The sequence below is a fragment of the Lycium barbarum genome, chromosome 11 (assembly GCF_019175385.1).
Source record: "Lycium barbarum isolate Lr01 chromosome 11, ASM1917538v2, whole genome shotgun sequence".
Lineage (NCBI taxonomy): Eukaryota > Viridiplantae > Streptophyta > Magnoliopsida > Solanales > Solanaceae > Lycium > Lycium barbarum.
The window spans coordinates 48,180,133-48,205,845 of record NC_083347.1 but is presented as its reverse complement, the minus strand read 5'-3'; the positions used below and the strand labels follow the sequence as shown (position 1 = coordinate 48,205,845).

At 37.8% G+C, this 25,713-nt stretch overlaps 1 protein-coding gene across 2 annotated transcripts; it reads left to right on the top strand.

The window, feature by feature from the left end:
• Nucleotides 1-13,627: 13,627 nt before the first annotated feature.
• On the top strand, nucleotides 13,628-24,721 carry LOC132616664 (uncharacterized). 2 transcript variants are annotated; one of them, XM_060331233.1, is made up of 18 exons: nucleotides 13,628-13,988; nucleotides 15,421-15,608; nucleotides 16,657-16,761; nucleotides 16,845-16,916; nucleotides 17,149-17,296; nucleotides 17,679-17,761; nucleotides 19,841-19,896; nucleotides 20,932-21,068; nucleotides 21,278-21,368; nucleotides 21,470-21,535; nucleotides 21,659-21,881; nucleotides 21,994-22,095; nucleotides 22,378-22,463; nucleotides 22,550-22,672; nucleotides 22,946-23,054; nucleotides 23,153-23,244; nucleotides 24,104-24,208; nucleotides 24,298-24,721. In XM_060331233.1, exons 1-18 carry the CDS (start codon nucleotides 13,690-13,692, stop codon nucleotides 24,409-24,411), a joined length of 2,199 nt encoding a protein of 732 aa, XP_060187216.1. In that variant the 5' UTR covers nucleotides 13,628-13,689; the 3' UTR covers nucleotides 24,412-24,721. The 2 variants fall into 2 exon arrangements, with proteins under 2 accessions (XP_060187216.1, XP_060187217.1); XM_060331234.1 differs by having other exon boundaries at nucleotides 13,629-13,988; nucleotides 22,985-23,054.
• Nucleotides 24,722-25,713: the final 992 nt, after the last annotated feature.

Sequence of the window (25,713 nt, the reverse complement as noted above, 5' to 3'; positions counted from 1 at the left end):
TTTCGCGAAAATACGTTCTTTTCAATTTGTTTGAACTCCAATCCTTATGGAACCATCTTGGAACTTGTATAAAACTTCTTTAAACATCTAAGGATCTCTATATTTTCTTCTCAAGGTTATGCTAAGCAATGTATAACTCAAATGATACAAAATCTTCCCAAAACATGACTCCAATTTCAATTTCTTCAACGAACTTACTTCCGCTGATTCATTTGACTCCAAAACCTTAACGTACATACTTAAAATTATTAGATACTCTCCTTAAACTTGTAAGGGCAGCGTACCCACTTTAGGCTCGTGTTAGTTTATTCATAATGCAAACGACACGAAATTTCCAAAGTGTAACACGGGTTTTGGTTGGTTTTGAGGAATTTAGAAATTTCTAAGTTGAATAAGTGAAAAGGAGTTGAACAATAGTTGAATTTTGGGTAATTACGTCCGAAATTGATTTTTAATAGTTCTGTTAGGTTTGGAATGTGATTTATGACTTAGGGAAGTCGTTGGCTCGATTCCTGAGATGTTCGGGTGTGATTGAGGTGGATGGTTGATAAATTAGCTTCTGAGATGATTTGGAGTTGAGCATGGTCAACATCGGGTCAAGACGACCCCGCGTCGATGTTTTGTTCTAACAAGTTTGTATGATGATTTTGGACTTGTTCGCAAGTTTTTGTGAGATTCCAATGAGTTTCAGATGGACTTGGGTTGTGTCGCGCTCGTATTCAACGTTTTCGGCATATTAAAAATCAGACTTTGTCCATTTAGTATTTTGAGCATATCTTGAGTTCTAGAGCTCCATTTGAGGTGATTTTCGTGGCGTTGTTCTCTTCCCAACAAAGGGGTAAGTATCTAACCTTTATTTTGATGTTTCATCAAGATTATTTCTGTTGGTTATCGATTATCGGTGTTTGGTTGGGAAAAATTGGGCTTTTGAACCCAAAGTTAAAAAGGGAGAAACCATGGATTTGAGGATCAAGATAAAGGCTTTTTGAATGAGTTTTCTGGATCTAGACTAGTTTAGCTATGGGTAAACCAATCTTACAATAAAATTTTAGTTTCTCCCTTTGGGGCTCAGGGTTGACTTTTTGGGATCATTTTTGTGTTCCAAATCAAAGTATGGTAATATGAGTATCATTGGACTCGTTTAAACTCATAGACTACTGTATTGAGTTTATTTAACTGAATTTTCTAACGAAATTCTAGTTTTGCCCTTGGGGCTCGAGTTTGAATCCTTTGGGTTCATTTTGGGGTTCCAAATATAAGTATAACAATATGGGTATCATTAGACTCATTAACCTTGTAGAATCCTATATTGACTAAATTGAACTCGTTTGGCGATTTGGATGCGGTAGAGCTTTAGGGAGACTTAATCTTCATCCAGATCGGGATTTTGTCCATTCGGAGACACTTCAGAAGGGGAAGGCTCAAGTTCAGGTTCGGGTTCGGGTTCGTGGCTCCAGCTCGCCTTCGAGGTAGTTTATGGTTTACCCTTGTTAGACTCCGATTAGAGAATCATAAATAATGGTAGATATCGACAGGGAAAACATGATAGGCCTTCAGGCATGGTTGTGCTGATAAATCCACTAGCTTGGTATGGATGTTGTTATGTGGGCTTGTCACCATGTTTGCTAATAAGTTGTGATTGTTGATTGATTTCCCTTGTCGCTTGATATCTCATGAAAAGAGAAGGAATATAGATTAATGACTTGAGTTGTGATTCGGCATTCATGGCATGCATCTATTTGTTCCATGATTTAGTTGTTATTGTATTTGATTCCATGCATTGACATACCATCCATTTACATCCATGATTAGTTGTGATGGTAAGAAAGAATGATAGCTTGTGTGGTGATTGGAAAGTATGGCAGCCTATGTGGCAAATTGTAACAATGATAGCCTGTGTGACAAATGGTAACAATGATAGCTTGTGTGGCAACTGGTAACAATGATAGCATGTGTGGCATTTGGTAAATGGACTTTACAGGTCCCCCATGGGTCATGACTTTGAGGCATAACCCTTAGCATGTGTGTACGGGATTGGAAAGGTGCCTGGGGGGCATTGCATTACATTTACTTACTCATGACTACTTACTTGGCATTTCATATACTTTTTTTTGAAATTATACTTGAACATATTTTCGTGTCTGTGCTTGATTGCCTTATTTTCTCTACTTGTTGATTTCTCCCTTTTATATGTGTTATCTAGTCGTTATTGGCCTATGATGCCTATGAGTACTAGTGTTATACTCATGTTACTCTTATTGCACTCCTTGTGGAGTGCAGAGTTGATCCAGGCTATTGTTCTAGACCTCGTGACTGATCTCGTGGCTATTCTTTAGAGACTTGGGGTGAGCTATTGGTCGGACCTGCAGCCCTGAATCTTTTCTTATATTTTCTGTCTATTCCTTTTTCTGAACTTATACTTGAACATGCTTTCGTGTCTGTGCTTGATTGCCTTATCTGCTCTACTTGTTGATTTCTCCCTTTTATATGTGTTATCTAGTCGTTGTCGGCCTATGATGCCTATAAGTACTAGTTTTTTACTCATACTACTCTTGATGCAATCCTTATAGAGTGCAGCGTTGATCCAGGTTATTATTCGAGACATCGTGACTGATCCCGAGGCTATTTGTTAGAGACTTGGGGTGAGCTACTAGTCGGACCTGCAGCACTGGATCTCTTCTTATGTTTTCTATCTATTCCCTTTCCAGTACTTAGAGGCTTGTAATGTCAGTACTCAAATATGTATTTCAATTTAGAAGTTGTTGTACAAGTTAAGACCAGGTTTTGGGGTTGTAACACTTTTAAATATTTCGCAATGTTATATATATAAAGTAAGTCTTTTAATATAATAATTGTATCCATTTTTGCATGTCTTCCTTTTAAATGATGTGATTAAGGGAAAGGGTTCGCCCACTAAGGGGGTATAATGTGGGTGCCCTCATGACTCGCGAATTAGGTCCAGAAAAGTTTCGGGATAGACCGAGCAAGAAGCCCCGCAGCTATGCCTGTTATATAGGTACCTCATCTGGACGTAGGAGTCATCATGGTAGGGGTTATCTTCCTCGATCAGTACACCAGTTCAGGAAGAAACTTAGACTTCGACAGGTGGCTCTTCGAGTAGTGGTGTTCATGGTTCGGGGCATGGTTCCCAGGGTTCTTATTTCTGATCTAGAGGTCGAGGTGGTAACTTTGGTTCTTCTAGTAGCCTATGGAACGCTGCAGATGTTTTGAGTATGGTTAGTCGGGGAATTTCACCAAGGAGTGTCCTTGACCTAGGTAGGGTGACTCATACTCAGGTTCTCAGATTGGTGCACCTAGGTTAGTAGTACATCGGGCTAGATGATGTGCACAGAGTGGCAGAAGTGGTTCCTATTCTAGTAGAGGCGGTACTCAGATAGGCCATGGTGGTGGTCGCGGAGGTTCTCTGGTCGAGGATGCCCATGCTTATTGCTATGCATTTCTAGTTAGACTAGGGGTGAGGCTTCTGATGCAATCATTACATGTACTATTTCGGTTTGTCGTCGGTCGACCATAGTATTATTTAATCCAGGCTCTACGTACTCTTATGTGTCTACTTATTTCACTTCAGGTTTGGATATGCTATGTGAGTCTCTCGATTTCCCTTTAGTGTTTCTACTCATGTTGGGGATTCTATAGTGGTGGATCGAGTGTATCGATCTTGTGTGGTTACTTTGATAGGGTGTGACACTTGGGTGTATTTGATGATTTAGACATGGTAGACTTTGATATTATCCTAGGTATGAATATGTTGTCTCTTTACCAGGCGATCTTGGACTGTCATGCTAAGACAGTCACCGTGGCTATGTCGGGAGTCCCCAGGTTGGAGTGGAAGGGTGCTACTAGTCATGCGCCGAAGAAATTGATATTGTTCCTAAGGCTCGTCGGATGGTTGAAAAGGATTTGGCTTATTTGGCCTATGATCGGGATATGAGCGTCAATACTCCTCCACTTGGGTCAGTACCAGTAGTGAGAGAGTTTCTCGAGGTGTTTCTGACAGATTTATTAGGTGTTCTATTAGATAGTGACATTGCCTTTTGCATTGATTTGGAGCAGGGCACCAAGCCCATTTCTATTCCCATATCGGATGGCGCCAGTGGAGTTGAAGGAATTAAAGGAACAGTTGCAATATATGTATAGTAAGGGGTTCATTAGACCTAGTATTTATCTTTGGGGTGCTCCAGTGTTGTTTATGAAGAAGAAATATGGGTCTATGCACATGTGTATCAGCTATTGTAGTTAAATAAGGTGACCATCAAGAACAAGTATCCCATTCCTAGGATTGATGATTTATTTGATCAGCTTCAGGGTGCATCAGGCTTCTCTAAGATCAATTTGAGGTCCGATTATCACCAGTAGAATATTAGGGCGGAGGATATCCCTAAGAAAGCTTTCAGGACCCGTTATGGTAATTATGAGTTTTTGGTAATGTCTTCTGGGCTGACAAAAGGCCCAGCAGCCTTTATGGACTTGATGAAAGTGTTTTACACCGTACTTGGATTCTTTCGTGATCATCTTTATCGATGATGTCTTGATATACTCTCGTAGTAGAGTGGAGCACGAGCAGCATTTGAGGATAGTGCTCGAGATTCTTAAGGAGAAGCAATTATATGCTAAGTTTTCGAAGTGTGATTTTTGGCTCGACTCTGTGGCATTCTTGGGTCATATAGTGAACAAGGATGGTATTTTATGGTAGATCCTAAGAAGATTCAAGCAGTTCGGGATTGGGTCAGGCCTACTTCAGTGACCGAGTTTCGGAGTTTCGTTGGCCTCGCTAGTTACTGTCGGCATTTTGCAGAGGTATTCTCATTTATTGCATCTCTTTTGATAAGATTGACTCATAAGAATGTACCCTTTTAGTGGTCGAAAAGTGTGAGTCATGATTTCAAAAGCTCAAGACTTTATTGACTACCGCTCCAATTTTGACTCTATTTTGGGTTCCGAATCAAAGTATAGCACTATGGGTATCATTGGACTCGTTTAAACTCATAGACTACTATTTTGACTATATAGGACCCAATTTTGAAATAAAATTACAATTTTGACCTTCGGGACTCCGAATTGCCTTTGGGGTGACTTTTTAGGTCCGAAAGTATAATATGACAATATCGATATCTACGGATTTGTATTTTAATGTACATTCTATATTTGATCGACTTTGATCCTTCAGAAGCACTTCAAAAAGGAAAGGCTCCGACTTGAGGGTTCGTGGCTCATGTTCCCCTTCGAGGTAAAAGATTGAAGGACGTATATAGTTTATAAATATTGAAGGGGTATTGGGTGTGATAGGAGATCCCACCTTAGTGACTGAGATGAGCACTTGGGTGAGTACCGGTGTATATTTTTGGGTAGTTAGAATAGAGAAGTGTATTGTGACGGGAAAAGCACATTAAGCCTTCGGTTATTGAAGGTGGTGATAAATCCACTTAGTTTGGTATGGTTGTTGTTTAAGTGGGCTATGATATCCATGTTTGAATTATACTTGCTATGACTGATTTATTTTACCTCATCGCTCTAAATCTCGTATAAACTATGAAAAGGGAATTATTATGGAAAATGATTTAAAACATCTATTTTCTTGGTGTTGTATATCCATTCCTTAATTACATGATATTGTTGGCATAAGATATTATGCATTTTGTATTCATTTCATTCTTATATGTAGTTATTGGATGAGTTATGGAAAAAGGGAATACGAGATAGTATAAAGGATCGAGATAAAGGTAAGGTTGATGTTCTCATAGTTCGATGATGAAGTCAGGCGGTATAGTGAGTTTCTCACAGTTCAGCGATAAAGTCAGGCGGTATAGTGAGTGGTCAAAGTTCGAAGGAAAGGACCTCTGGCCATACAGTGACAAGTATATAGACCTCGCGAGTACCCCATGGGTTATAACTAGACGGAATGACCGCTAGCATGTCTATACTAGGATTGATATTGGCCAATGCATTGCATTCATACATTCAGTCATTCAGTTATTTTATTATTTCTCTTATGCGGTACTTGCTTACACGTCTTACCTATGAAACATGAACTTTTGGTTAGAACTAGTAAATCTAAGTGGAGTTTAGCCTAAAGAATGTTTAGAATCAGTCTTTAAATGCTTTATACGTGTTTTCCTTTGTTTTTTGCCTATGATACCTACGAAGTACTAGTGTTTGTAATCATACTACACTTGCTGCACTTTCCTTGCAGATACCGACCCTCTTTCCAGTTCCAAGCCTCGTGGCTAATCCCGAAATGATGCATTTTGAGTTTTCAGGGTGAGCCATCAGCACACTAGCAGCCCTAGATCTCATCCTATCTTATGTTTCTGTCTATTTATATTTTCAGACAGTTTTCTATTATGTATTAAGACTTGCAATGTATTTAGAAGCTCTTGTACAAGTTAGACCAGGTTTTGGGGATTGTAAAGATTAAGTTATCTTTACGCACTTGATTATATTTTCAAGACTGTTAAGTAGTATTTCTTGATGTATCTAATTTATGCATTCTTTGTTTTAAATGATTGATGATTTGGGGATGGTTCGCCTACCCGGGGAATAACATAGACCCATCATGATCCGTGAAATGGGTTGTGACAAATTGGTATCAAAGTTTTAGGTTAATCGGTCTTATGGGTACAAGAGCAATGTCTAGTAGAGTGTTGCGGATCGGTATGAAGACGTGTGTACTTATCTTCGAGAGGCTATGGGACATTTAAGGAACTTTCATTCCTTCATTCCTTATCGTGCGTATGTGATTCGGTTAAGGTCTAAACTTCATTGTTCCAATATCTCACTGATGGTGAGGAAGCGTTCTCTGGTTCGTACACGAGCGGTTGGAAGTAATTTTGCGTAGTATGGTACGAGATGGGTTACCATGATAAGGACGTATGACTAAGTTTGGATTTCAGCAATGTTGAAGACTCGATTATGTGGGGTCGTGATTTAGACTCTCTAATTCGATGATATCCCTAGAAAATTGGATTGATGGTATGAAGGTCTGCATGATCGCCATGCCTTCTACAGTTAGTTGCTCAAAAGTTGAGGAAGTGCAGTTATGGTATAGCAAGTGATGGGAAAAGAGTCAGTGATTTGAATTGATTAGGCTAGTAGATAACCATTTAATAATAATTGTGGGTTTGAAGACTGCACTTGAGAGGGATTTGAAATAGAAAGGATGGTTTACACGAGAAGTGATTGGGGTGGAAATGCTTCAGCATGTCCTAATTTAGTACGACAGTCTTATGACACGAGTGTATCAATGACAAGTCAACAGTTGAGTAATGAGATTATATAGATACTGGCATTTTGGGGACATGCACTAATATTCTAAAGATGAAAGGAAAAACTTAGATGAATTAACGGATCAGACAAGAAGAATAGTTGATACGGCTATGGAAAGAAGTTTGAAAAGAATATAAACATGAAAGATGACATTTTGTGATAAGGTATGTGGAAATAGGACTTTGTATTTGGGGTACATATGAAGACTTTTCAGTTACTTAACGAAACGAGAATGTAATAAAAGAAATTAGAATGGACCATTCTCAGTTATAGGACCAACACAAGTGATGGATGTGCTCGTCTGGAAAAAGTTACTATGGATGATTGAGTCGTATGGGAATAGTCGGGTGTAGTCTTTTAGTAAAGATTGTGTTTGCAGGTTCGCTTGATATCTCGAGAGTATGGTGGTAAGAAGCTATCATTTTGAACTATCAGTTTATTGATTTTGTTAGACTACTCTGTTTATAAGTGAATGCTAAAGGAACATAAATTTATCGATAAGTTGACTACATCGTAGGCTTCTGGGAAAAATAGTGATCGACTAATAGAAATGGCTCTAGCAATGGACGGGTGTAAATATTCAATTACTTAAAGAATTATCGGTTGTTCCACCTAATTTGGAGAAGAAATGTGGATATTGTATATGTGATACATCTGGCTTGGAGAATGTTCAGTCTTAGGGTTCGAGCGAGGCAAGAGAATCTTTCAGACGCTCAAGAGTGTGGTTTAACACTACCTCCATGATTGGCATAGCTGTTTTAAAAAATATATGATATTTCGACTCACCCCACGAGTGGGTTTGAGTGATTGTTGGTTGATAATGATTAAAATAATTTTGAATGTAATATGGAAACTGAAGAATTAAGATAAAGGCATCTTACTATGGGTTTTGGAGGATTAAGGTTCGTAAGACTTACATTTGAAGCAGTATGACCACTTGAATCATATCTAGTTTGTGGTGGCATTATATTACATCGTTCAGATAGGGTGAAAAAAGGGATAAGTATGATTGAGAAAGAAAGTCAATGGATAATTTGACTTGGTGTGTGGCAAGTGACAACGGGACTTTACAATTGAATATTGATGAGGAGGTAACTTGTGTAGTACCAAGATGGGTAATTTTATGGCATCCTTGAATGGACGAGATAGAGTTGATCGATAAGAAGAAATCTCTACAATTGAAAGTTGAAGTCATAATTTTAAGGTAAGCTATGTCCGCAGTAGTAGACAGTGTCAAAGTGTTGATGGCTAGATAGTACAGTTGAGTATTTGAAATACGAATGACGTCAGAGTATATGTGTGTGGTAAGGCACATAGATTGTAAAATTTGATACTTTTAAATTTGCTAAAAGCGTAATAAGGTTTTGGTCTCAAAGATTTTATGATTGTGAAGGGTGAAGTTCAGGACTGTTTATTTAAAGCCGGGTGGCTTACAGTTATATTACCAGAAAGATTTATGGATATTCTCGTAACTCATTTTTTAAGAATTAATGGATTTCAGTTGGAATAAAGGTATGGCAGGTTTACCGAGCATTATTGGAGTTTGAAAAGAGATTTGATAATATTTTGTTGATGACAGCTATACGAGCAAATTCTAATCGTCTACGTGTATACTTGGTGATGTTTTGAGGAGGTACAAATGGATATGGGAAGTCTTTAGGGTGATTAGTTAATATTTTTTATAGATTGGACACGACAAGATAATTAGTAGGATTATGCACATAGTATGTTATTTGAAGGATTACGAAGAATTGGACAATGAGTGTTGACTCAATAGTTTTAGTTCATCAAAATAGAACTAAGGGATTTGAAATTTGCACAATCGACCTTGGATAAGGTCAGTTTTTCACGGAAATGCTTAGAATTGGCTCAGTACAACCACAAGTTCTTTTTTGTCAGAAGGAGTCATGATTTAGACTTGCGGTGTGTGAAAATATGTTTTCTACGAATTCCTGGTTCTAAAGACAATTTTGGAAGGTGTGGAAGAAAGATAAGTTGAATAAGGGTACCTTAGGGGTACACATTTTGATAATGGGTTATGGATTCAACTAAACAATTGTGGCGATTATGACGATAATTGTGGAAATTAACCAATTGCATACAGAGTTATAGTTATAACAAAAATCAGGTAATTCAAGTGGAGCCGGATCAAATGTGTGAGAATCAGACTATTGAGCTAAGTTAAAGGAAGATTTGGCGGACTAAGTGAACAAGAAAATTGCTATGGACTTGTGGTAGGATAAACTCAGACTTTGGGAAAGTTTGACGCTACTTGGATCATTGTGTACCGTTTGACTAAGTTGGCTCTTGTTGTACCAGATCATACTACGTACAACTCGGGTGGAGTTTATGCGTCATTTCACCCGTAGACAGATGGAAAGTCTAAGCGGACTATTCAGGTCCTTGAGGATATATTGTGGGCTTATATGATTGACCTTGGTGGTAATTGAGATAAGTTCTTGCCTTTGGCAGAGTTTGGTTACAAGGATCTTTGAGATGGCACCATTTGAGACAATATATGATAGAAGATGTCGTTCTATCGTTGTTGGTTCAATGCATTCGAGGTTAGACCTTGAAGTACAGAGTTGTTGAGGGATTCTTTGGACAAGGTCAAATTGATTTAGGAGAGGCTTCTCATTGCCTAGAGTAGGAAAAAGTGTTATGTGGATCAAAAGGTCCTTGATTTGGAGTTCATGGTTGGCGAGTAGTTTTTTATTGAAGGTTTCACCCATGGAGGATGTGATGAGGTACAAAAAGAAGGACAAGTGGAGACTGAGGTATATTGGTCCCTGTGAGACTGTCAGCATATTGGCTAGGCGGCCTAACAGTCAGCTTTGCCACTTAGTTTGTCGAGTGTTCACCCTATATTTCATATTTCAATGCTTAAGGAGTACCATTCGGATGGTGCTCATGTGATTCAATGGGTTTCAGTGTTGCTTGGTCAGAATTTGACTTTTGAGGAAGAGTTGGTAACCATTTTGGATAGGCAGCTTCAGAAATTGAGATCCAAAGAGTTAGTTTCAGTGAAGGATCAATAGAGACATCGTCCGGTTGAGGAGGCTACTTGGGAGACCGAATCAAACATGCAGAGTGGATATCCCCAGCTTTTCAATAGTTTAGATACCTTCTTTCTCTTTACGTTTGAGGACGAAGGTGTGTTTAAGTGGTGGATGATGTAACGACCAAGTCGATCATTTTGAAAACCGATGCTCTTTTTTTGTGTGTCGTCTATTTCAGAAGCTCCATAATAATTATTTTGACTTGCTTGCAAGATTTGAAGTCAAACGGATATCATTTGGTCTATTTTGGGAGAAGGTTTCATTTTTGAAACCTCGATTTTTAATTATTTGGATTAATTAATCATTTTTTGGAAAACATGCTCTGATTGGCAATATGAAGATTTCGTTAGATTTGTAATATTATTTATGAGCTGTAGAAATTGACAGAGCTAATTTTAGAGTTCATTTGGTTGGTTTTTGACAATAAAGTCGGTTTTAGTATTTAATATGCCTATTTATTGTGAAAAGATGGTCAGGGGAAGAAATAAGATCCGGATTCGAGATTTGTTGGTTCTGTTAGCTTCATAGCGATGTTTATGACTTACGGGAATGGATGGCTCGATTCCCAAAGCTTTCAGGTGAGTTTTGGGCAAGGAAAAGGATATTTAGGAAATCCTTAAGTTAAGAAATGAGAATGGTTAACCAAAGTCAACACTGGGGGTAAATGAGACTTTTTAAAAGTTTTGTCGATTCCATTAGGTCCGGAATGTGATTTATGACTTAGTCGAGTCGTTGATTCAGTTACCGAGAGGTTTGAGAGTGATTTAGGTTGTTGGTTGAGAAAGCTTTTGAGATGATTTGGAGTTGCCCACAGTCAACATCGGGTCAAGACGGCCCCGTTTGGGTGTTTTGAGAGTTTGAGCATGTACGTATGATGATTTTGGACTTGTTCGCAAGTTTTGGTGAGAATCCAATAAGTGTCAGATGGATTTAGGTTGTGTCATACTCGTATATGATATTTCGGCGTTGTTTCTTTAGGCATAAAGGGTACCATATTGAGCAAATGAGCTCTTAATTGTGTTTCGATCGAACCATTAGATTCGTATCGTGATTACAGAACCATCACCTTCGGGCATTGAAGATAGTGATAAATCCACTTAGGTTGGTATTGTTGTTGTTTATGTGGGCTATGATATTCATGTTTGAATTCTACTTGCTATGATTGATTTACTTTATCTCATTGCTCCGCATCTCATATAAACTATGAAAAGTGAATTATTATGGAAATATGAGTTGACACATGTATTTTCTTGGTGTTGTATGTCCATTCCTTAATTACATGATACTGTTGGCATAAGATATTACGCATGTAGTATTCATTTCATACTTATATGTACTTGTTGGATGAGCTATGTAAAACGGGATTACGAGATGGTATAAAGGATCGAGATAAAGGTAAGGTTGATGTTCTTACAGTTCGGCGGTGAAGTCGGGCAGTATAGTGAGTTTCTCACAGTTCGACGGTAAAGTCGGGCGATATAGTGAGTTATCACAGTCCGAAGGAAAAGGACCTCGGGCGGTACAGTGATAGGTATATAGAACTCGCGAGTCCCCCATGGGTCATTACTAGAAGGAATGACCGCTAGCATGTGTGTACCAGGATTGATATTGGCCAATGCATTGCATTCATACATTCATTCATCTAGTTATTCCATTATTTCTCTTATGTGGTACTTGCTTACATTTCTTACCCGTGAAACATGAACTTCTGGTTAGCACTAGTAAATCTAAGTGGAGTTTAGCCTAAAGAGTGTTTAGATTCAGTCTTTATGCTTTATACGTGTTTTCGTTCGTTGTCGGCCTCTGATACCTACGAAGTACTAGTAGTTGAACTCATACTACACATGCTGCACTTTTCGTGCAGATACCGATCCGTGTTCCAGTTCCAAGCCTGTGGCAGATCCCGAGGTGGTTGCATTTCGAGTTTTCAAGGTGAGCCATCAGATACACCAACAACCCTGGATCTCCTCCTATCTTATGTTTCTGTCTATTTATATTTTCAGGCAATTTTCTATTCTATATTTAAGACTTGCAATATATTTAGAAGCTCTTGTACAAGTTACACCAGGTTTTGGGGATTGTAAAGATTAAGTTATCTTTCCGCACTAATTTTTATATTATCCTTAAATTTGTAACCTCAAAATTTGCCCGAGTTATAGCGGAGAGTTTGCGGAAATCCTATTGATGATAGGTCGTGGTTTTTGCCTCCCTTAAGCAAGAAGTTTTCCCCGTAAAAATTCTTGTGTTGATTTATTATTCCACACTTATCTTCTTTCATAACTACCGGAGCACCTAGTTCTTCAGTGTAGAGGTAGCAACATAAAATAACACTTCATCATCATACCACCTAAAGTAATTGCATCTACTCCTTTTCTAAAAATAAAACCAAAAAATGGAAGATGCAAATTTAAGAAAAATCCCCAAATCAAATTGATTAAACCAAAAATCAATTAAGCTTACCTTTCCAGTTTTGCAATTATAAAATATTCGACCTGGGATACGGTCCGTGCATGGTATTTTGAAGTTTGCTAACTCACCACAATAACAGTAAACAACATTAGTGGAAAGTGCCCTCGACGAGTTCGACAAATTCGACATAAAAACCTTTTTGACAGAAATGAGAGGTGAGGATTAGAAAGAAATTCAAAAGAATTACAAAGAAACACAGATTAATTGTAAAGAAATTTCATTATGTCGGCCTAATTTGGACAAAGAAAAAAGAGAGTAACGAGTGAGAAGAGAACAATGAGACCGATGTAAAAAAAAATTAGGTTTTAGATAAAAGCCTTCAAGAATTGTAATAAAAAAAGACAGCGAGGTGCACTAAGCTTCCGATATTTGTGGATTCGGAGAAGGGACGGACCACAAGGGTCTATTATATGCGACCTTACCCTACATTTCCGCAAGAGGTTGTTTCTACGACTCAAACCCGTGACTTCCTAGTCACATGACAACAACTTCAGGAAATTGTAATATTACTGTTATATTCCACATCAGACAACATTCACGTGCTCAAATTCTGTGCAACCCTCATTAGATGCCAAGTCAGCTAGTTGTGTTTAATATGGACGGATATGTTATTGTGTTCAATTGGAATAAGACTGAGTTGAAGTGTTTAAATGGAATTTCAGGGCAAGTTTAAGGAGCTGTACATATATTTGGCAATAATTAAATCATAAATAACTAATTCTTATATAATTAAATCTATGTGCATAACTCTAACCAATGACCTTTGAAAGTGTGTGGTGTTACTCCACAATAATTATGTGTTGGGTTCCAAATTTGATTTGGGGTTGGGCCCTTTTTGCCAATTTGAAGAAAGGCCGTCTAAGAGTCCTAAGAGTGAATGGCACTTTCAAGCATAGCCACTGTCACTCGTCACTATGCTTTCTGCTACTCTCATTCTTCTTCTTCACTGATTCACATTACTCGTACCAGAAAGCTACTCACCACCAAATTTATCAGAATGTCTTCCACAAATCCACCACCGGAAACCCAACTTTCGAATGTCACGGTACCCTATGGTTCTTGGAAGTCACCTATTACAGCTGATATCGTATCTGGCTCAAGTAAACGCCTCGGTGGCTTTGCTGTGGATTCATTTGGTTATCTTTTCTGGCTAGAATCCCGCCCTACTGAGTCCGGGTACATATTTTCATAATTGTCTATAAACCCCTAAAGATTGTCATATTTTCTATAAACAACAACGCATGCATATGCCACTCCCCACAACCGCAATATTCTGATGTTTTCTAGCCGGTTGTAATCCTTCCGTCCCAAAAAGATTGTCATGTTTCGGATAATGTTCGGTGTGAATTGGACACACAATCTTTAATTTTCTTGAAATAAAAATTACATATTTAGAAACTACATAAGAAGTAGTATAAGTCGCAATATTTAACAATTCAAAATATTTAGAAAATATTCTTTGACTATCCAAAAAGTAACTAAGACGAGTAATTTTTGGAACAGAGGGAGTATTTTTTATTCTTATGCATTTGTAATCTGAATATGAACTTATGTCTATTGTCTTCTTTAAACTTTAAGCTGCAAAATCCCTAATCAGTGTGATATTGTTTTGTGGTTTTTATGTAAAGTTTGATTTTAATTCATGTGCATTCATGATTGGAAATCATGTTTACTGTCTTTCAGTTTCAAAAAAAAAAAATTGCTGTCTTCATATTTATACCCGAAACCCATAAATATTGTGATCTTTTCTTTGTTTGGTTTATGTAATTTGCATTTTGATATCTTAAGCATTCATAAGTGGAAGTCGTGTTTACTGTCTTGGCGTTTAAACCCCAAAGCTACTAATGATTGTGATATCTTTTGAGGATTTTTATGTAACGTTTGATTTTTCTGATTCATATGCATTCATAATTTGCATTTGAACCACCATACTAACACCACCAAGGGGTGTGGCGGGATAGAGCCATAGAGGAGAAGATCCGTCCACCTTAACAAGAGGTATGAGGTTCGAGCAATTCGAGCCTTAGGAATGGAGAAAACACGGGTGGGGAGCGGCAAAATGCTTCCTCATTTAATGGGCCAGGCACAAATCTGGATTAATCGGACCAGTGGGTTTTGTATATCGAATGGTTAAACCAAAAAAAAAAAAGTAGTTTGCCTATGAAATTCATGTTTACGGATTTGTGTCCAAACCAAAAAGATTGTGAAACGTTCTCATGGGTTTTACGTCATATTTGATATTTATTTTTATGCTTTCTTGATTTGCATATGAAATATCATGTTTCCTGTCTTCGCGTTTAAATCCAAAAACCCATAGAGATTTTGATATTTTCTTGAGGAGTTTTATGTAGAGTTTGAAAATCTATTCCTCATAAGTTGCATTTGAAACTCATGTTTACTATCGTCATGTGTAAGCCCCAAAACCAATGAAGATTGTGAGTTTTTCTCTGGATTTTATGTGAAGTTCGAATTTTTGATTGTTCCGCGATCATAATTTTCACATAAACTCATGTTTACTGTCTTCGTTTAAACCCCAAACCCATAAAGTTTGTGATATTTTCTTGTGGTTCTGTATGAAGTTTTGAGTTTTTTACTTTTATGCATTCAGACGAGCGGTTATTGTGAAGGAACCAGGGAAACCAGGGGAAGACCCTATAGATGTAACTCCTAAAGATTTTGCTGTGAGGACATTGGCTCAGGAGTATGGTGGAGGTGATTTTTGTATAGCAGGAGACACTTTGATCTTCTCTAATTACAAGGATCAGAGACTTTATAAACAGTCCATTTTGTCCACAGGTCTTCACTTTCCTTTGTTTTATATGTCATCGAATGCAGTTGAATATAATTGCTTCCAGTTTTTACCATTTTGTAATGTATTTGACATAAGCTTTGATGGAGATACAATTATGTTTATTTACATATTTGGGTTCATTATTAGCTGCTCGTTTACAAATATGCCAGATTTGATCTGTCAATTTTTACAAACAACAACATACCCAGTGTAGTCCCACAAGTGGGGTCTGGGGTGGGTAGGATGTACGCAGACCTTACCCTTACGTTTGTGGGGTAGAGAGGCTATTTCCGATAGACCCTCAGCTCAAAAAAATAAAATAAAAATTGAAGCATGATATCAAGAAAAATACGACAACAAAATATGAAGATAAAAAGCAAATGGTGTAACAAATAGTAATACATATCGAAGAAATTAAACTACACGATTACTAACTAACACTACTAATAAGGAGAACATTCGGCTACCTGCTAACCTTCTTCCGTAATCCTCAACCTCCACACCTTCCTATCTAGGGTCATGTCCTCAGTAAGCTGAAGTTGCGCCATGTCCTATCTAATCACCTCCAGCAGTTATAGCCAACCTCTCACACCTCCTTATTGGCGTGTCCACACACCTCCTCTTCACATGCCCAAACCATCTCAATCTCGCTTTTCTCATCTTGTCCGCCACTTCCACCTTGCCCCGTATAACTTTGTTTCTAATTATATCCCTCTTAGTATGCCCACACATCCATCTGAGCATCCTCATCTCCACTACACTCATCTTCTGAACATGGGCGGTCTTGACTGGCGAACACTCTGCCTCATACAACAAGGTCGGTCTAACCACCGCTCTGTAGAATTTACCTTTAAGCCTTGGCGACGATCTGTCCATTTTTATTTGTGAATTTTAAATAACCAGAAAAGAAAAAAGACACTGTCTCACAGGTAGCAAGCTGGTTCATATTAATTTTGAAAGTTTGAAGCTCTTTCATTTTAGCATATAGTTCTCATATTTACTATCACTGTTTTTGAGATGTTTCTCAATTGATCCCTGTTATTTCGGTATTAGATTCTGCTCCGTTGCCACTCACTTCAGATTATGGTGGAAGAAGTGTATGCTATGCTGATGGAGTGTTTGACTCTCGCTTTAACCGTTATGTGACAGTGAGAGAAGGTAAGTTCTCAATATTCATTATCCTTCAAAAGTTTTGCTTGATTCTCTAAGAAATTTTATCCTAATCATTGCTCCTTCTGTAGATCAACGTGAAAGTGGTATAAATGCGATTACTACTATTGTATCTATCGATCTGAGCAATAGCAGTGCTCAAGGTGAGATTTTGTCAGTATCAGTTTACCATGATTCAATTTAAATTTTCCCTTGCTTACATATGTTTCTGGGTGAATTGGGCTAAAACAATGTCAGAAGATGTCTCTATATTCCGAAGGGCTATTCGATTGTTTTCGTATTGCCCCTTCCCTCCCATGGGCAATATTTGTTGAACAGTACAATGAGTGAAGATATGATCTTAAATTATTTTTCTTCTTTGGCACATAAATGCAGAGCCAAGGCTATTAGTTGGGGGCAATGACTTTTATGCTTCTCCTCGGATTGACGCCAAAGGGGAACGTATGGCATGGATTGAATGGGGTCACCCAAATATGCCATGGGACAGATCTGAGCTTTGGGTTGGTTATATATCAGACAATGGGTATGGCCCTAATCTCTCTCTCTCTCTCTCTCTCTCTCTCTCTCACACGTGCACAAACATACGACATGCAAAGCTATAAGACACGCTTAGGCTCCTACCAACTAGGAGGCAGACTCAGCTAGAGATCACATTCTGTTTAGGCCTGCATAGGTTATCACCATTTTCCAAGTTAAAAGTTAAATTATATTAGGTGCCTTGTAAATCTTTCTCTTTTTCCTATTTTTTGTCCTGTTTTGGAGGTGGCCAGCATACCCTTAATGCTGCACTACCAGTTTTGTTTTTCAAAAAAAAAAATAAAAAAAATTATATGAGTGCTGGTATATGAGGAACATCACCATCTACTTGTTGATTTGCTCTTTGCTTTTCTTTGACTTTCTCCCAGGGATGTGCAAAAACGCATTTGTGTTGCTGGTGGTGATCCTAATCTTGTGGAGTCTCCCACTGAACCCCAATGGTCTTCTCAAGGTACTCTTGAAAACTGCCAGTATGTGCATCGTATAAACTTCAACTGTCCTTCTCTGTTTCCAGGATTAGTCTCGGTAGAGAAGTATTAAAAATTAGTCCTGTGCTTTAGTGAATATTATTGGATTTTGGTAGCATAAATTCGAATTTTAGGCCTTTATATCTGAAAATGGGGCTTGGAGGATCAGGCTTTTTGTTGTGGGAGAGATTGCGGCAAGTCTTGGAACTGAAGCATAACTTGTCATTGCAAAACAAAGAGATATGACCAATGTGGGAGGTGACTGTTTATGTACACTCTGCAATTTGGACTAAGTTCTTATTCAGCAAACACTGGACTGACTTTTAATTTCTTGTACAATCTGGAAATATTATTTAGCCTGTATCTAATTCTTCGTTTCGCCTCATTTCTCTAAGAAATGTTGTAGATGGAGTGTACTCTTGATCCATTTACATTTAGAGCTAGTATTCTTTAGTATTTCTAACTCGCCTGCAAAACGCGGATCAGCAGTTTGATAATTGAGCCACTATTCATTTGCTGTAGATGAGCACTTAAATAAGCTTGTATTTTAGCTTGAGAGAGCAAAGTAAGCCACTGACTGTACTGAGTTGGAATAATAACTTTTGTTTACCCTGTAAAGTATAGTTCCTAACTTTTCTCTACTCAATTTCTTTCACCTCCTCTATGCTGCTCTCCGCCACTTCTAAGTTCTAACTATGCTGAAAATCTCTATTTTTCACGTACCTTAGTGTTTGCTTAATCGAACTGCATCATACTTCTGCTTAAACATAAGCCTAAGTAGTCCCAAAAATCTTTAAATTGGCTACTTCACTTTGAAGTATCTAAATATTACAAGAGGGGCTTTCCAAACAGCCATATAGCAGTAAATTCTAAAGGCCCCATTGGCCAACCTCTTTTCTGCCTGACTGAACTTCCCGTGATCTCATATTCACCAGAAAATGATTAAAAAAGTATGAAATTCTAGATAATTGGTGGTTTCTGTCAACTTTGTGTAATTGTTGACAGATATATGAAATATGATACAGGTCTTCTGAATAATGCACAAAATTGTTATCAGAAGTGACTCCGGAGAACACCTTTTCTTGCCAGAGAATGAACAGTTTATTCATAATCTTATAGGCCCTGCACCGCTTCATTCAATTGCTTTGTCGTACAGAAAGGGAAGGAAGTCTTTTTTTGATCAATCGCTTGAACCTGCCTTTGATATATGCATTCTCACAAATCCAAGGAAGGAGGATATTCTATAAAGTCAAACAAGGATTCCCACCATTTCAGTGCTCTGTTACGCCGGAAAATTTAGCTTATTCCGAAAATAGTGGGACTTGGATGGGTAGACACGGAATGGGCCAGTGACCCACCAGGTGAAAGATCTCCCTCAAAAATTCATCGGAGAAGGGTCTACTTGCTGGCGCGTGTGACTGACGCGTCGTCGACAGCGCATGCAGTGGTTTCTGGCGGAGATTCTTGCTGGGTTTTGGTCGCCAGTGCAAGGGGAAGCCTGTGGTGGTGTTGGTTTTTGCACACCACTGTCAGAAAGCAACTCTGACATGCACAACCTCTGAAAACAAAGCAGAACAGTAAAAGAGAGAAAAACTCAACCTCTTGGGACCCTAGTGTTGTAGAGGGAGAAAACTCACCCTAAAAAGGACAGCAATGGCTCTGATGCCATGTAGATTTTGAGAATTAGAATGTCTTCTTGTGTTTCAGTATATTTGTACAGCCTATGAGCTAGGGTATTTATACAATAAGTCTATCTCTAATTTAGGGAAGATAATCAGTGCTAAATACAATCAAATAGAGTAAAGATAAAATAAGATCTATAATTAAGCTAGGAAATAAAATCTCCTACAATCGAGCTAATCGAATAATCAACAAAAAGAGATGTACTTTGACTGATAATATTGACTTCATATATGCCTCAGTATTCAACTGTAAGGTTATGATTCCTATGTTGTGATATGGATCATGTTAAATCTTGTTTCATGGCTAGCTCTAGACTTACAATATGCCGAGACTGATTTCTCATTTTCCTTGCATTGATTTACAATGCTTTTGGGGCACAGGAGAACTGTACTTTGTAACTGACAGGAAAAGTGGGTTTTGGAATATCTACAAATGGGTAAGTCCTCATCCTGTGTGATGTCCTACTGACTAAATCTTCTGCCATCTGTTCTATATTTATTTCCATCTTCTAAGGTGCCTAATGTCTAAGCTTGAACTTCTTATATCTCTCTTCTGTCTAGCCTACTGGCTGAATTTGAACTTCTCTTCTGAGTATGATTGCATCTAGTCGCTTAAATGCCTTCTTACTAACCATCTCATCTTCTTTGAGTTCTAAGCCTAAACTTGTGTTCTTTGCTTTTTACAAATCTGGTCCTAGTGTTTTTGACTTGTTAAAGACTTAAAGTTGTGGATACTTGGCACATGTTGCATTAGCATTAAATTCCATGGTGTTACAAATATGGGGAAGCTTCAGTCTGGCCCTAACCACATTCTTGTTAGAGAAGAAGATGTGAAGTTTCATTAATAAGAAATGAAATGGTAAAACTCTGATGTTTTGGAGATCGAGTTTAAAAATTTCAATTAACTAGATACTGCAGCTTTAAGAATATGAAAGAAATTATCGCTATAGTGGCCTCCAACTCTAACTTAGTCCTTATCATTTAGTGTTTATCAGAGACTACCTTAATCTCCACATATGCATTACACTTTCAACCCCTCCGCTGAACCAGTAGTTTGGATGGAAAATGTAAAAGATTCAACTTGACATGAACTTTTGCATGATAAAAGTGAGAATTCATCTTACCCTTTCCACACCAACTGTAACCCAACTTTAGGGATACCAAATGGCAAAAAGTTAATCCAAAGTTCCGCCATGGCCCTTTCCCCTGACCAAGTAATGAAATACAGAGCGAAAGTGAAAAAGAAAAACAATCTTTTTTGTGCTTAGTAGTTATTTCAATCCTGCACAACCCGACTTCCATTTTCGTGTTACTTGTGATGCTGAATATTGGGCCTGGAATATGCACAAAGATTCAGCATCTATGTGGAAAAACAATGAACTATCTGTCAGTAACTCTTCCTTGTTATTGTAACTCGTACTTTAAGTGAGACAGTGTAGACTTGATTGGCTTTATATTTATATTGTTGACAGGTAGAGTCTTCTAACGAAGTGCTACCAGTTTACTCCCTCGATGCTGAGTTTACAAGACCCTTATGGGTATTTGGGATGAAGTCTTATGACTTTCTTGAGAATCACGACCAAAATACTTTAATTGCCTGCAGTTACAGGTCAAGCTGATAAGTAGTTTGCTATTTAAAACTTTTGTCGTGTATCATGATATTTGAAATCATAGTGCTTTTATGCTGATTGTTTTGGTAACAAAGAAGTTGTTTATATGGTTTCTCACTTTCCTCTTCCTCCAGATCAGGGAAAGAGAACCATTCTGGGAGGAAAATTGATGTAGTTCATCTAATCTAGTTTGAAAAAATATGTGCAGGGAGAATGGAAAGTCATATCTTGGAGTTTTGGATGTTACCCAAGGCAAAGTATCAGTGCTTGATATTCCTTTCACAGATATAAACAACATTGTAAGATCTTGCTAGCACAAGCTGTAGTTGCTGCATTTAGTGTCTTTTATGAGTTTTTATCATTGTGCTGGTCTTGGTAAATACCCTTATCACCTAAACAGACTTCTGGGGTTAATAGCTTGTATGTTGAAGGAGCATCTGCTGTTCATCCATCGTCGATAGCTAAGGTTCTGCTCTCCAATCTTCTACTGAAAATTGAGACAAACTTTCTAGTTGCTTGAAATTTTAAAACGGGTATTTATAAATCTGTTCTAAATCATTCTTTTAGCAATTTTGTGTTATTTTTGCAGGTTACTTTGGATGATCAGCGAACAGAAGTAATAGATTTCAAGATTATGTGGTCGTCATCATCTCTTAGTGAGATGTATAACTCGTATTACAGTCGGCCAGAGTTGATAAAGTTCCCAACAGATGTCCCGGGTCAAAGTGCATATGCATACTTTTATCCTCCAACAAATCCCGGCTGTAAAGCTAGTCATGGAGAAAAACCTCCATTGCTCTTGCGAAGTCATGGTTATTATTTCCCTCATTAGAACTGCTTCTGCCTGATAGATTTTCTTTGTTAAAAAGCTGGGATTAGTTGGTTTCTGTATGAGATATGAATGTATAGTTTATGATGACCCAGGAGGTCCTACAGCAGAAGCACGAGGAAGTTTAGATCTTAGGGTTCAATATTGGACCAGTCGTGGTTGGGCCTACGTGGATGTGAATTATGGTGGAAGCACTGGTACACACATGGCCTTTTTACTCCTTCCATCATTGGGTTGCTATTCTTTCTATATTGTTGCTTAATTAGGGGACTATTTTGAGAGTTTCAACATTTTGAGGGAACATTTCCGGCTTTTATTGACTGATTATCAGAACCTTATTAATATGTATAAAAAGGAAATATACAAAATTACTTTGTATTGTGAGGAGGCCGAAGAATCAGGATGGCGTATGACACTGGTAGACTAGTTAGCTGCTGTTAAGTTGGCTAACATCTTTTTTTTTTTTGTCTCATATGAAGGTTATGGCAGAGAATATAGAGAAAGACTATTGGGAAGTTGGGGAATTGTGGATGTTAACGACTGCTGCAATTGTGCCAAGTTTTTGGTAACATAAAAAATGAGTTTACTCTTATATTCCTTTAGTGCTGCTATTAATTTTGTAAGTCATGGTAAATTAATCTGTTCATCCAGGTTGACAGTGGAAGGGTTGACGGTGAAAGACTTTGTATTACAGGGAGTTCAGCTGGTGGTTATACAACATTAGCTGCACTAGCATTTAAAGATGTTTTCAAGGCTGGTGCTTCCTTGTATGGTGTGAGTGAATCATAAAATCTGTTTTTGATAAGTAATATCATATTCCCATATCTTATGTGATCTTGCGCGTGCAACCGCAAACTGATCATAAAAATATGATAGGAAAATTTGAAGTTAAGGCTGGTGCCTATAAATGTGGTATTCTGTTATCTTAGATGATCTTCTTCAATGAGAACAGCATCTGATTGATTAATTAGACACCAATCAGGCATCTGTTTGGTTCATAAGTCTACTCTAACTCAAAGCTCCTCATGTATCAAATTCATTTTTCAGTTTCAAAGCAGCTTTATGCCGTCATCTTTCTTTGAACAGATTGGTGATCTGCAATTGCTGAGAGCAGAAAGTCACAAGTTTGAATCTCACTATACTGACAATCTAGTTGGTAATTATCAAATCAATTAATGTTGAATATATTTGCAAAAAGTCTTTCTGCTGATCTATGTTTGTCAGTAAGTGTTGAGGCCTTTTGAATCATTGCAGGGGACGAAAAGGCATATTTTGAGAGGTCACCTATCAATTTTGTAAACCGCTTTTCCTGCTCCATTATTTTATTTCAAGGATTGGAGGACAAGGCAAGCACAACATGTCCCTTTTAATGTCATAGTGTTCCTGCATGTCATTCTTTTATAGAAGAATTGTCTACATTGATATGTTACTCCCTCCATTCCATAATTAGTGGTGTTTTTAGCTTATGCACACCCCTTAAGAAATTGCTTACTCCTAGAAAATTATGAGTGTTTTTACTAACTTACCCCTAATTAATGCCTAGAAAAAGAAAAGCTTTTTAATGATTCTTGATTATAAGTAAGGGTAAGTTTGGAATAATAAGATCAATTTCTTCTTGAAATCCTAGAACACCACTTATTTTGAAACAAAATGAAAAGCCTAAAACACCACTTATTATGGAATGGAGGGAGTACCATTTAAAAAAAAAAAAAAAATTGTCTACATTAATCTTTTCCCTTAAATCGTTTTTCCCCGTAAAGATTTGACAATCTCCTTTAGTCTTTGTCAAGCTCATTTTCTCATATTTACGGTTTCTTTTGGATATATTGTTGTATTTTATGCATAGGGTTGGTCTACTAAACATGTCAGAAACAGTACGTGCCTAAACCTTCTATTCATGTTCATCTCGGGACTAAATGTAGCATCTTTCTGGAAAAATTGTTTTGATGCATTAACATTCACTTGATAAATGCAGCTTACACTGAAGTGAATGGTCTTTTGCCTTGTCCATCATAAGTGTAGGATATTTAGCTAGTATAACTTTTGCATCTGTAAAACAGTTCAATTCAATTTCATGTGGGCTTTATTATGGCCTCTTCCTTAAACAACGTGATGATGGAAAGGAGAGCAATCAAGCAATCACCTCTGTTTTTTAATTGCTGTTGCTTGTTGGTAGAATTAAGCTTATAAGCCCCCTTGTTGCAGGTCGTTTCCCCTGATCAAGCACACAAAATCTACCAAGCATTGAAGGAAAAAGGGTTGCCTGTTGCACTCATTGAATATGAAGGAGAGCAGCATGGTTTCCGTAGGGTATGTATCATTTTTCAGACCTAGGAGATAACTTTTAATCTGCCCGCCTTGGAGTACATTAGCTGATTTTTTTTTTTTGTTATATGCAGGCTGAAAATATTAAATTCACCCTTGAACAACAGATGGTGTTCTTTGCACGTTTAGTGGGACATTTTGAAGTAGCCGATGAAGTTACTCCCGTCAAAATTGATAATTTTGACTGAGGTATACAACTACAGAATGCTCTGCGCCATAAAAGAGTTGTTCAATACCTGTTTGCCATTACTAAGAAAATTTTGATGATGGACAGAAAGCAGCAGCAATATGAACTAATTTGCTGGAGCTTTAAATAGGCTATGTATGCTTCTAGGAAATTGTCGAGGAAACATTTTGTTATAATATCATCAAGATTTACTGATCAAAGAAAAAAGAACATTGAGCTCATGGAACACATGGAGTTTGTTCTTGTAAGTGTATTACAGATTGCTTAATCAGGCAAATAAGAGAAATTGCAGGTGTGCAATGCTGGATGTATTTGCTCTCTTCTGTACCATGTTAAAATGAAGACGCAAGAGAAATCTCATTGAATTTGTTAGAAGATCTAATACTAGCCCCTCCTTATATAAAATTGTAGACTACAGAAAGTGTGGACAAGTTTCTTAATGATCGGGTTCTTATAACAGCTTCAGTAACTTGTGAATTTTCGAAAAAAGAACTGATATAAGCTAGTCTGAAACCTTCAGAAGAGAAACTCTAGTTTCTACATTTCTAATTGACTGGGTAACAAGGAAGACAGATCGTACGTGGGAGAACTGGAACAATAACGGATCAATATTCATTAAACGTGGGAAGCGGTACAATATTCATTAAGGAAAGTCAATTTCTCTCTCTAGGCGCACAATAGCTAGGCTGCTAACGTGCACCAAAAAGGGAAAATGACCCGCAACCGCAAAACCACTGGAAAAACCACCGTGACACCTGCAAAATTGGTAACTCTGCGAGACGGCAACACCTATAAACTTCCATCGCTCACGTATGGAAGTTTTCTACCGGCCCAATTTCAGTCAATCGTTGTGGATGAAGAGGCAAGGGGATCGAATTCAGATTCTCAAACCTCCTTTCACTTGGAGCAATATGACGGTACAACCGAGGGCAGAACTTTGGCAACTCATCATCTCCAATTCTCGAAAGCGGCGACATCTACTCAACCTACATCGACGGAGAAATCGATTTCAAGGCTAATCGAATGGCGCAAAAGGGTAAGTCACTATCCTATATTCCTCCTACTACGAAGAATGGCAAAGTCTTTGTTAATTTAGTTGAGGAAGACCTAAAACCCCAAGATGAAGTGTTGAGTACGACTCTTTTAGGCTATGTAATAAGTGATACTCCTTATTTCAATTGAGAGTTACATCTCTACCGCCCGGGATTTTGTTGAGAAGCCCTAAATTCTTATGCATGATGATGGTTGCTTTATATTCCGATTTGCATCCATTGAGGATTGTGACAAAGTTAGGGATGCAGGA

Coding starts and splice junctions, on each gene's coding strand:
- LOC132616664 (XM_060331233.1), top strand. CDS start 13,690: ATGGCACTTTCAAGCATAGCCACTGTCACTCGTCACTATGCTTTCTGC. Junction 13,989..15,420: donor TCCCGCCCTACTGAGTCCGG/GTACATATTTTC, acceptor TTATGCATTCAG/ACGAGCGGTTATTGTGAAGG. Junction 17,762..19,840: donor ACCCCAATGGTCTTCTCAAG/GTACTCTTGAAA, acceptor TTTGGGGCACAG/GAGAACTGTACTTTGTAACT.